Here is a 12,682-nt window from a genome sequence, read left to right as displayed (position 1 = left end):
GGGACATGTAGTTTATGGGCAATGTGCTTCTGTAAATCATCATGTAACCGTATTATAAACATATAATATTCTTTGCAAGCTCTTGTGGGGCCACAGAAAATGAAGTCATTGGCCGGATTTGGCCCCCGGGCCTTGAGTTTAACACCCCTATAAGGCTTTACATGTCTTCTTCTGGCCCCTTTTCGAACATGACGGAAACTATCTGAGAATTTATTTTGTTATACCTTGAACGTTTTTTTATATTTTTTTATGTTGCTTCTCTTTGTTTTAATTATTATAATTATTATTATTTTCTGTTTTGTTTCTAACATGTTCAATAAATTGATGAAGAAAACATATTGAATACATATCTTTAATATGAATATGTGTGTGTGTGTGTGTGTGTCTGTCTGTCTGTCTGTCTGTCTGTCTGTCTGTCTGTCTGTCTGTCTGTCTGTCTGTCTGTCTGTCTGTCTGTCTGTGTGTCTGTGTGTCTGTGTGTCTGTGTGTGTCTGTCTGTCTGTCTGTCTGTCTGTCTGTCTGTCTGTCTGTCTGTCTGTCTGTCTTTGGGCTGATGTTGGTTTTATTTCTATATTTGAAATGCATGTTGGGCCTATTTGAACTCATTTCCAAAGGCATGTTTACACATTTTCTGTACAATTGTGTGTGTGTGTGTGTGTGTGTGTGTGTGTGTGTGTGTGTGTGTGTGTGTGTGTGTGTGTGTGTGTGTGTGTGTGTGTGTGTGTGTGTGTGTGTGTGTGTGTGTGCGCAGGGTGCAGATGAGTTCATGGGCCGATGTGTGTGTCCTCCCTCTCTCTCCTCCTCTCCTCGTCTCACCTGGTTTCCGATCACTCGAGGAGAACAGAGCGCCGGAGAGCTGCTGGCCGCCTTCCAGCTCATACGCAGAGAAAAGGTCTCACTCAATGATCTAATGAATAATGAACCACTTAGTCAGTTCTCCTCTCACGTCTTCATCACCCTTTCCCTCCTCTCCACATTCAAATATTGAACAATGCTTGTTATGTTTAAGGGTTATTGGGATGTCAACGTGTGGTACAGTATGAGCTCATAATATTTAGCTTAACCCTTAATTTGACATTTGAGATGTTTACATTCTAGTATTGTTTATTTCTACTCTTTAATTTCTACTCATGTGAAATGCTTGGTTTTATTTATCTTATTATAAAACCTTTCTTATGTTTGCACGTTGTGTCTACAGCCAGCAGTTCATCATATCCCCGGTGTAGAGGTCAGTGTATTTCCTTTCTTACCTTCCCCACTCTGTACTTCTTTTTGGATTGATCTCTTCCCTTCTTTGTACATTTTCAATCTTTAAAAGAATGCTTGTCTTCTTCCTGTCTCACCTACAGGGAGACTTCATGACGTCCAACCACGTTCTAGACGAGGTAAAATCACAAAGTCCCACCACAGAGATTTAGCTATTAATCCGATTATTACATTTAAATATAACAAGAGATTTGGGAGTGAAGAGATTTTAGTCTGATGAGTGTCATTTTGTGATTAAAAACACGCTGCAACTTGATCTCATTGATTCTATTTGACCCGTTTGTCTGTTTGTAAATTATGAATTTCTTCTAATGTGATGCTTACAAATCTAAATGACTCTCTTTACTCTCCGCTCTTTATAAGCAAAAACACCAGAGGCCTGTACTACGAAGCTGGATGTTCTTAGCCGGCTAGCTAACTTCAGGGAAAACTCTGGGTTTCCGGTCCTACGAAGCTGGTTCTCTTTTTAGCAGGCTAGATCTCCATGGTAACTGTTGCTGAGCGGCTAACCTGCCCCGGAGCAGGTTAGGTTGCAGGCTAAGAGCTCAACTCAGTGAAAGCACTGCCTGCTGACCAATCAGAGCTCAGTGTGCGGAGTTTAAAGCGATCAAGTCATATTACAGGAGAAAGGAAACACAGAAAAACTGCCGTTGCAGGAAAGACGGCCGGCAAAAATCACCGACTGTGTGAACGTGAACATTAATAGAATATCACCTCCCATCTTCAGAGCAATCTGATTATTATAACATTAGCGTTAAGAAAGCTTACTTAAATATCTGCCACAACATGTACGTCTACACTACAGGCATCAAAAAATGCTTTCAACGCTTTGCCCATTCACTTGAATGGGGTGACGTAGAAGATTTTTAATCTTCGCCGAACTGCATTGTGGGGAGCATGGCATGGCTTTGCAAGCATCACGAGCATCTATCGGCATCAAAAGTTGAACAATGTTCAACTTTTGAGGCTCGATGCTTGGCATCAGCCAATGAAATCCCGTTTATGCAAATCCCGCCAGTGCAAGCGCAGCCAATCAAACCGCGTGCAAGCTGGGAGAGCCAGACCGCAGTTCATTTCCTCATATTCCAAACGAGATATTACGGTAGCAAATCACCCGGTTCTTTACGACCGGAACTATTTACCGGGATACAAACCGGAGGAACCAGGCATGGAGGGAGGTGGCAGAGACAGTGGGTGAAACTGATAGTTTTTTCGCCTGTTTGGAGAGTTTATATCCAGTTTACTTCGTTTTAACATTGCTATTGCTTTGTATGTCGGGGGCGGGAGATTCATATGATTGGTTGGTCGCAAAAAATCGCCAAGCTTCAGACACGCCCAGCTCCAAGATTTGTTCATGCCTGTAGTGTAGACGGGCCGTCACCGGATCAGAGTAACATGAAGCACAGTCCGCGGCATATCACATCATAATGTATCATATATTTCTTTATCTGAGTCAGCTGAGCCGTACCTGGCCGTGCAACACTCACAGCGTCACATACTGTATGCAGAAGTATTATTTTAAGCAACACATTAAAGTGTTTAAGTCATGGATGTTTAAAGTTTAACTTCTTCATATGTCTAATATTATAGTTGACTTTTCATTCAGGAAGTATGACGCTGCGCCTTCAGTACGCTTCTCCATGTTTGTGATTGGTCGAATGTTGCTAGCCCCGCCCCTTTCAACACTACAGGCATGAAAAAATCTTGAAGCTGGGCGTGTCTGAAGCTTGGCGATTTTTTGCGAGCAACCAATCACATGAATCTCCCGCCCCCGACATACAAAGCAATAGCAATGTTAAAACGAAGTAAACTGGATATAAACTCTCCAAACAGGCGAAAAAACGATCAGTTTCACCCACTGTCTCTGCCACCTCCCTCCATGCCTGGTTCCTCCGGTTTGTATCCCGGTAAATAGTTCCGGTCGTAAAGAACCGGGTGATTTGCTACCGTAATATCTCGTTTGGAATATGAGGTAATGAACTGCGGTCTGGCTCTCCCAGCTTGCACGCGGTTTGATTGGCTGCGCTTGCACTGGCGGGATTTGCATAAACGGAATTTGATTGGCTGATGCCAAGCATTGAGCCTCAAAAGTTGAACATTGTTCAACTTTTGATGCCGATAGATGCTCGTGATGCTTGCAAAGCCATGCCATGCTCCCCACAATGCAGTTCGGCAAAGATTACAAATCTTCTACGTCACCCCATTCAAGTGAATGGGCGAAGCGTTGAAAGCATTTTTTGATGCCTGTAGTGTAGACGTACCTGGTACGAGTTGATAGCCAGCGTCGTGGGACCGCTTAGCGAGAGCGCGTTTGTTTTGGATTAAGTAAGCCGGGTAACTCAAACATATCCAGGTTATGTTGAACCGGCTTCGTCGTACAGGCCTCTGGTAAAATGACACGTATGAACGGTAAACAAACTTCCTTAAAGTCCTTCAAATATATTTTTGTGATGATTTATCTTTTCTTTTCTTTATCTTTATTTCGTCTCTTTTTCTTCACTGTTGCTTCCTCAGTTGATGTTTCCAGGATTCCTCTCTGAACACCTGCAGCAAGCGGTACAATAAGCACACAGAAGGATATATCAATATAAACCATGTTCACCTTGCAGCACACACACACCACCATTCATCATACAGTCACCCTCCTGTAACTATTCATGTGCATTTCTTCCCTAAATCGCCCTTCATATCTGTTTCATTTCATTTCTTCTGTCATTTCTCATACTTTAATAAACCAAAAAATCCACAAACAACATTTCATTTTCCAAAAACACAAAAAAAACATATCCTCTCTAAAACTTCATTCGACATGTTATTCATAAACACACATTTACCCGGCAGTAAACATCATTGCACGTTTCCATTTGTTTTCTGACTTCTGTCCGGCGTTCCTCTTGGCAGGAGGACGAGTCGGACCTTCCTCACCCTCCTCATCAAAGAGAGCCCAACGTCTTCGTGGTTCCTCAGGGAATCAAACCGGTTCTGCAGAGAACCGCCATCGAGGTACCAGCAAACATTTACAACAGCTACTGCTACGTGTTTTACTCCACAAACTATTGTACCGATGCACTTCAGTTGCACCTCAACTTGGTAAAGGCATAGTATGACAGGCTGGGAAACTCACCTCTATTCTTTCTTACAAAAAGTGAATTCATCATTCCTTGATTATTGTATCGATCATCAAAGTATTTCTTATATAAAAATCAATAATAATTAGCTATCTGTTTAGCTCTGAAAGGGACCTGTTATGCTATTACAGTTCATCAACAAGATCTTGTTTGTTTGTTCGTTTGTTCACCATGTAAAGTGTCTTGGGTCCTTTGAAAAGCACTGTACAAATTATATTATTATTATTATTATTATTATTATTATTATTATTATTATTATTATTATTATTATTAAGATCATTAATCATCAGAAACATTTTCTGATTACTGCTTTCAAAATCTTTCTTTGGTTACTGTCTTTGGGTTTGGATTATTGGTCAAATAAAATAACAGATTACAAGACACCTTGTTAGTTTTGAGCTTTCTTTAAAGTCCCCTATTATACTGTTTTTCATCAATATATTACAGGTCTCAGATATACACAGAACAAGTCTTCGAAGTGTTTGGCTCCAAACACCAAACAGATCATTGCAGCATTACCCATAATCCCCTCTGTTTCAACCCTGTTTCAAAATTGCTGATTCTCTGTCTGTTACTTTAGATGAAATAATGAGTTTAGGATCAATAACCTTCTCCGCCCCCCCTCAGATCTTAGCGTGGGGGGTGCGTAACCTGAAGAGCTTCCAGCTGGCCAGCATCTCCTCTCCCAGCCTGCAGGTGGAGTGCGGAGGCGTCTCCATGCAGAGCTGCGTCATCCGGAGCATGAAGAAGAAACCAAACTTCGACCTGAACACACTCATCCTGGACGTGGTGAGAAAACACTGTACACACTATTGTACACACTGTATACACACTGAATACACACTGTACTGAATACACACTGTATACGTACTGAATACACACTGTACTGAATACACACTGTACTGAATACACTGTATACACACTGTACATACTGAATACTTACTGTACACACTGAACACACACTGTACTGTATACACTGTACACACTATTGTGCACACTGTATACATACTGAATACACACTGTACTGTACACACTGAATACACACTGAATACACACTGTACTGTACACACTGAATACACACTGAATACACACTGAATACACACTGTACTGTACACACTGAATACACACTGAATATACACTGAACACACACTGTACTGAACACACTGTATACACACTGAATACACACTGAACACACACTGTACTGAACACAATGTATACACACTGTACTGTACAAACTGTATACACACTGAATACACACTGTACTGAACACAAACGGTACTGTACACACTGAATACACACTGTATACATACTGAATACACAATGTACTGAATACACACTGAATACACACTGTACTGTACACACTGGACATACACTGTACTGAACACACTGAATACACACTGTACTGTACACACTGTATACACACTGAATACACACTGTACTGAACACAAACGGTACTGTACACACTGAATACACACTGTATACATACTGAATACACACTACTGAATACACACTGAATACACACTGTACTGAATACACACTGAATACACACTGTACTGTACACACTGAATACACACTCTACTGTACACACTGAATACACACTGTACTGAACACAAACGGTACTGTACACACTGTATACACACTGTACATACTGAATACTTACTTTACACACTGAACACACTGTACCGTACACACTCAGTACACACTGAGTATACACTGTAATACACACTACTGTACATACTGTACTCGTCAAACAGATGTAATCAGAGCGTAGCCTCAGAGCTAATGAGAGTTCTGCTGTGGTGTGGTTAGCGTCGGTCATTATTCTTCATCAGTGAAGCAGCAATAATGAACTCTTCTGGTCCTTCTCTGCTTCTGGAAAAGTAGAACAATCCTCCACAGGCATCAAAGCAGTCATTCTGAGTCACAACGTTTTAGAATCCACTTATTTTAGACGCTTCATTGACGTTTAGGGACATTTCTGCAGGATCGAGGGCTGAAACTACACAAATTCTTTTAAAATGGATGTCACTGCAGGGCCAAGTCATACATTAAGTTACAATCAATCAAATGGACATTAATCCAGACGAGTTGATTTGATGTTGAGAATGATCATAGGCTGAAATACTTGTATGTCTAACTTGACTTTTTGTTAAACTCCGAGTGGATATTATATAAAAAAACAAGAACATTGATTTTATGTCCTTCAAATGTAGAAATGTCCTTAGTGAATGTAAATCCTCTGAGTTCATATTAGTGCCATTACATTTAAGGTGTTTTCCTGTTAAAGCTAAAGTGAAACATGGAAATATTACTCACGCTTTCCCTCACAGAGTTTACTGTTAACAATATGAAGTTGATCACCTCTGTGTTTTATTATGACAGCTTTAATTGCAGTACGGAAATACTCACATATTTTCCCCTCAGATACATATCCCTGCTCTGGCCCCGGCGCTTTAATGTTAACAAGATTAAGGTTGTGTGTTGACGGCCCCCACAGAACGGTGGAAATATGCACATATTTTCCCTTAAACTCCGCTCCAAGCTTTTACTGTTAACATTATTAAGGTCTAAAGTTGAGTGCCTGAGTGTTTTCGTATGTCAGGGGGTTAAAGAAAATGCCATGTGCATACTTTCCTCTTTGAACACACTCATAGTCGCTTAGTTTATTGTGAGTTTAACATCGTTAGCCCCAAATTAAGCCTTTGAAAGCCACAGGGATCAAATGGATTTCAGTAACAAACTTAATTTTTCCCCTTGAGCCGGTCTGGCAAAATAGGTCACCATTGATGTGCACACATTTCCATAAAACTGGCCTTTTTCTGGTTGACATGTGGCCTTTCTGCACGCTGAATATTAATAACAATTTAAATGTTCAAGTAGTGATGACATTTGATGACAGCCAGTGGTTTCACAGTGTGTCTTTATATATTTTGGACCAGCGGTTCCCAACCTTTTTCAACTCAGGGCTAGGGCTGCACGATTTGGGGAAATAATCTAATTACGATTTTTCTGACAGATATTGAGATTCGATTTGCAATATTTGTTTTTAAGCGACCCAACGGAAGTTTATTGTAAAATGCGGCCATATCTCCGGCTAGGAAGGTCGTATCAACGTGCTCCCGTCTCTAGCACCCCCGCAGCCCGAGCTACGAGTGAAAGAACTAAACTTACATGAAACTTCCGTTGGGTTGCTTTAAAGTCAAGCTTCAGTTTAAGATTCACCCTGTAATAGAAACATTTGGTGGAGCATTACTAACCTGACTCAGACGGTTTGTTTCACCATCTAGGAGAGCTCCATTGGAAGCCATTTGGAAAAGTATTTCAAAAATACTTGACAGGTGATTGGATTAATCTGTCCATCACCTTCTATCATGGGCCACTTCTGATTGGTTATCAATGACTGGAACATGTGGAGCACAACACTTCTGATTGGTGTGGATGACTGACACACAAGAAGGAAAAAAAAAAAAAAAAAAAAAATGTCAGGCTTTGCAATTTGATAATTGCATCATTTCAAATTGCGATTTCGATTTAAAAACGATTAATAGTTCAGCCCTACTCAGGGCCCACTTAAGGATCTAAAAATTATTTGCGGCCCACATTCAACCATAAACAATACGGACGCTAAATAAAGTTCTCAGAGTAATTTTTATTTTAATTAGAAAAGGAGCTGGCTATGAGTAACAAACAGACATTTGTATTACACGGTTTAGTTGAATACTCGATTCTGATTGGTCTGTTATTAATCCAGTAGAACAGACCGCTGTCAAGGGGTGTTTCTCAATGTCGAGTAAAGCTGCTCCAGAGCCACTATTTCAAGCATACTACGTCGTCGAGTGCCGCCGAAGGACTGTTCCAATGTCCAGCATACTTGGAATTCTACCGAGCCCGGCGTACTTCGTTTGGAGAAATGTCGAGGCTGCACATGTGTAGACTCCGCGGTCTTAAAATCCCCACAATGCTTTGCGCACAGACCAATTTCCCCAAATCTGTGGCGGAAAACGTAAGGCGGGGCTTCCCATGTGATGCACACCTCCACACTTGCTCGCCTGTTCCACTCTTTGTTTTAAGAATGCCAGGAAGGATTCTTGCCTCGCTTCTGAAGCAAGAGATTGAGAAACACCCAAGGACTGTAATGACCGTTGCTAAGGAGGATCAAGAAAGAGAAAGGAAAAGGGGTTAAATAAAAAAAATCTTAATAATGAAATCCACACAAATCATAATGTTTTGCAAATTATTTGGCGGCCCACTTGCAATGCCTTCGCGGACCACTATGGGGTCGCGGCCCACAGGTTGGGAACCGCTGTTTTAGACAACGTGGAAAAGCGGCCTGGTAAAAAAAGTCGTTCTCAATCTGCACACATTTCCCTAATTTTGAGGAAAATAATTTCTATACACAGATTAATAACAATATTATTGTCCCTATTATTTTATAGTATTATTAATTTATTTTATTTATTATTGTTGTAATTATTTTTTATATTTTTTAAATTATTATTATTTATGTTGTTCTTTTCTTTTCTCGTAGTGACATTTGAGCACAGTCAGTGGTTTTATAGCGTGTCTTTGCAAAAATATGTAAGCCATGTTTTCATTTATTTGTCATGGTGTCACTTAAACACGTAAACCTTTACTTTAAATCATAAACTAACATTTAGAATGTGTGCCTGATTTCCATCACAAATATCTAATCTCTTCCCTTTCGTGGGAGGGGTCAGTTTTTAAAGTTTGCTTCCTGATTGGCCTGTCACCAAACCGTGACCAATCAGCTTCAGACAGTCAGCAGCATAGCCGTGGGAACATGTTTCAAATGGGGGGTGCTGAGGGGATGACACCAGGGCCGGTTTTGACCAATTTGCTGCCCTAGGCAAGATTTTAGCTGGCAATGAAAAACCTCTACAAAAGACTAATACACTACAAAAAGAGAAACGTATTGATATGGTGGACAGCTTATATAAAAAGGCTTCAAATGTATTTAGTATTGCATGAACATGTTGAATTGGGGGGTGGACTTCAGATCCTCTAAGGGGGTCCGGGGGTGTCCCCCCGGGAAGATTTTTTTAACATTTTAAAGTAAAATACTTCAATCTGGTGCACTTTGAGCGCCGAATTACTAGAGACTGATCTAGGGGGTACAACTCTAAACACCCATGTGAAAAAGATCGGTTTGTATGTGAACATAACCAATAACCTACCATAGCCAATAACAAATAAATGTAGGCTAACTTGTTTTATTTTTGTGGTTCATTTATATCTTATTTTACCAGTTAACATTTATTTATGCATATTTTTAAATCTCTCCAGTTTTAAACAATATTTTTGGTTTACTGTCCTATAGTATACATTGGAATGATTTCAAACCTGTTTTTATTTATCCTAATAATTATAAAGGTGTCCCTTTGAAGTATTTGCTTACATAAATTGTGATCAAAACGTTTGAGACCCACTGAGATAACTTAGACTAAAGTGAACTATCTAAACCCTCAGTCCTTTACCTCACTGAGCCTCTCAGTCTGACAGGACAGAACTCTCTCTCCACATTATTGTAGAAACAGCTTCTTATATCCGTTAGCGCAGCAGAAGCTAACAACAATCCCCGCCGGTACATCTTGTGGAAGTGCAGATCCTCTGTCCTCCACCAGGGGGTGCTGCAGCACCCTCAGCACCCCTACTTCCCACGGCCCTGGTCAGCAGCCATAGCCAATCAGCATCAGGCGTGCAGGTGGCGTAGCCAATTAGAGTCAGGCGTAGGTCAGAGGATGTTTTCTCTACTCATCTTATGTTTCCATCTCCTTTATGTTTTATGCTTTGCTTTTTTTGTTCATATATCCAACATGATTTTTTTTAACAGATTTAATAAAAATACGCAGATTAATAAAAACATTTGTATTGGTAATAATCATTTTCGTAAAACTTAAACCACAAATAAATAAATAATTAAATAAATGAAATAATGAAAAAACGTTAAAAAAAATATATCGGAAAAACAGTTAAATAATTAAAATAAATAAGATTTAAAAAATGGGACTACAATTCTGTCATCGAGTGTGCTAATGAATCTATCTTTAAATATTCCCTCTCCCCACAGAGACTTCCCTGTGAGGAGCTCTACATGCCGCCCATCGTTATTAAAGTGATTGATAACCGTCAGTTTGGGAGGAAGCCGGTGGTCGGGCAGTGCACCATCCGCTCTCTGGAGGACTATCGCTGCAGCCTGGAGGAGGAAGAGGAGGAGGAAGAGGAGGAGGAAGAGGAAGGGTGGAGACGTAAGACATGCATACATATGAACACATGTGCTGAAGAGAAAAAAGAGCAAAAATCATTGTTAAAACGGGAAAGTTATGAGAGAAAAAGTGAATCTTAGAAAAAAGTCAAACTTCAGCGGAAAAGGTCAAATTTCTCTACTATGAGAAAAATACCAACATTCTCAGAGCAAAGTCAGAAATCTGAGAAAAAAAGTTAATTCTGAGAAAAAAGCTACATTTGTGAGAAAAAGTCAATTCTTACAAGAAAGTCAAAATTCTGAAAAAAAGTCGATTCTGATTAAAAAGTAAATTCTGTAAAAAAAAATCTGTTCTAAGAGAAAAAAGTAATTTCGTAGGAAAAAAGTCAATCCTGAGGAATAGAGGAAGAGGAGGAGGAAGAGTAGAGATGGAAGGAGGAAATACAATATTACAATATTCAATATTAAAACTTCTGAGTTCTGAGAGAAAAGTGATTCTTAGAAGAAAGTCAAAATTCAGAGGAAAAAGTAAAATATAAGAAAAATGTCAATTTGTGAGAAAAAAGTAAAATTTGTGCAAAAAAAATAAAAAATGTGAGAACAAATTCAAAATTCAGAGAAGAAAGTAACATTTGTGAGAAAAAAGTCAAATGTATGAGAAAAGGTCAGAAATCTGAAATAAAAGTCAATTTTGAGAAAAAAAATCTAAATTCTGAGAAAAAAAATCGAAATTCTGAGGAAAAGTCAGAAATCTGAAATAAAAGTCAATTCTGAGGAAAAATGTAAGAAATCTGAGGAAAGTCAAATTTCTGATGGATGGAGATGTGAGACATGTACTAAAGAAATTGAAAAGGTCTTTTTGCCGTGTGTTTTCAGGCCACACGCCACAGCTTTCTGGGGATGTTTTCATTGACATCGATGACCAGGAGCCACTCGTACCTGAACAGGTAACATCCATTCTTACAATAAATAGAAAGGAAAATGAAAGTGGGTTAATTAATCTGCCACAACAGTCGGAGAGAAGTTCTGAGAGTTCTGAGTATGTAAATAGCCGAATAGCTGAATAGCTGCCGTGTGTCTATTTTCTAATAATGTAACTTTAAGATTCCCAAAAAACTGCAGCTGAATTATTCTATCCAGTTTCTCCTCTTTAACGCTCCTGAAATGTTCCCTAGTGTGTGTGTGTGTGTGTGTGTGTGTGTGTGTGTGTGTGTGTGTGTGTGTGTGTGTGTGTGTGTGTGTGTGTGTGTGTGTGTGTGTGTGTTGTCCTGACAGCTCTGTGGTATGATGTATGTGCATCTTTGCAGGATTGCATAAATGTTTTTTTCCGTGTGGGGTGTAAAGGGCAACTATGGAACACTAATTATTCCACAGGGTGCGTTTGTGTGTGAGTCTCTCTCTCCTTCAGTCTCTCTGTGTGTGTGTGTGTGTGTGTGTGTGTGTGTGTGTGTGTGTGTGTGTGTGTGTGTGTGTGTGTGTGTGTGTGTGTGTGTGTGTGTGTGTGTGTGTGTGTGTGTGTGTGTGTGTGCGCGCAGCATAAATAAACACGTCCTGACATGATGACATGGCAACCTTCTCTGTGGTCGGTGGTTACCGTGGCGACCACGAGACCCCGCGCTCGTCACCAATCATTAGCGCTCGCTCTCCTTTTTCCTCTGGCGCTCCTTTCTTAGATTTAAGACTTTTAGTTTCCTCTTCTTCCTCTTTTCTTATTCCTTTCTTTATTCTTTAAGGAGGAACATGGAAACTATTTCCCAGTCGACCTAATCACTGACAAGAACGTCAAGAAACACACACTTACTCACACACTAAAACGCACAGATGAACCACATGTAGATGAGGACTCACACACAAAGACCATATTCCTTTTATATTGTTTTCAGCTTCTTAGTGTAGAAATGATAAGATAATAAGATAGGAAATACTTTATTGATCCCAAATTGGGAAAATGTTTGTGTTGCAGCCACATGAAAAAAAAAAAAAAAAAAGACATTGCACAATGGTAGAAATTAAAGAGTTGAAATAAACAATACTAGAATTTAAACTTCTCGAAATAGAATTAAAA

General features: G+C 39.7%; 1 protein-coding gene across 1 annotated transcript in view; it reads left to right on the top strand.

Moving 5' to 3' along the window:
- LOC307032902 (dysferlin-like) overlaps positions 1 to 12,682 on the top strand; it is a gene marked incomplete at its 3' end in the record, with an annotated part of 87,176 nt that overhangs the window by 37,004 nt on the left and 37,490 nt on the right. The window contains 8 exon segments of the mRNA XM_079671180.1: positions 752 to 892; positions 1,199 to 1,228; positions 1,350 to 1,385; positions 3,781 to 3,822; positions 4,168 to 4,269; positions 5,022 to 5,183; positions 10,483 to 10,660; positions 11,494 to 11,564. Coding sequence (XP_079527306.1) covers positions 752 to 892; positions 1,199 to 1,228; positions 1,350 to 1,385; positions 3,781 to 3,822; positions 4,168 to 4,269; positions 5,022 to 5,183; positions 10,483 to 10,660; positions 11,494 to 11,564 — 762 coding nt within the window.

Source organism: Notothenia rossii (assembly GCF_949606895.1).
Source record: "Notothenia rossii genome assembly, chromosome: 3".
In the NCBI taxonomy this organism is placed as follows: domain Eukaryota; kingdom Metazoa; phylum Chordata; class Actinopteri; order Perciformes; family Nototheniidae; genus Notothenia; species Notothenia rossii.
This window is presented reverse-complemented; position numbering and strand designations above follow the sequence as displayed.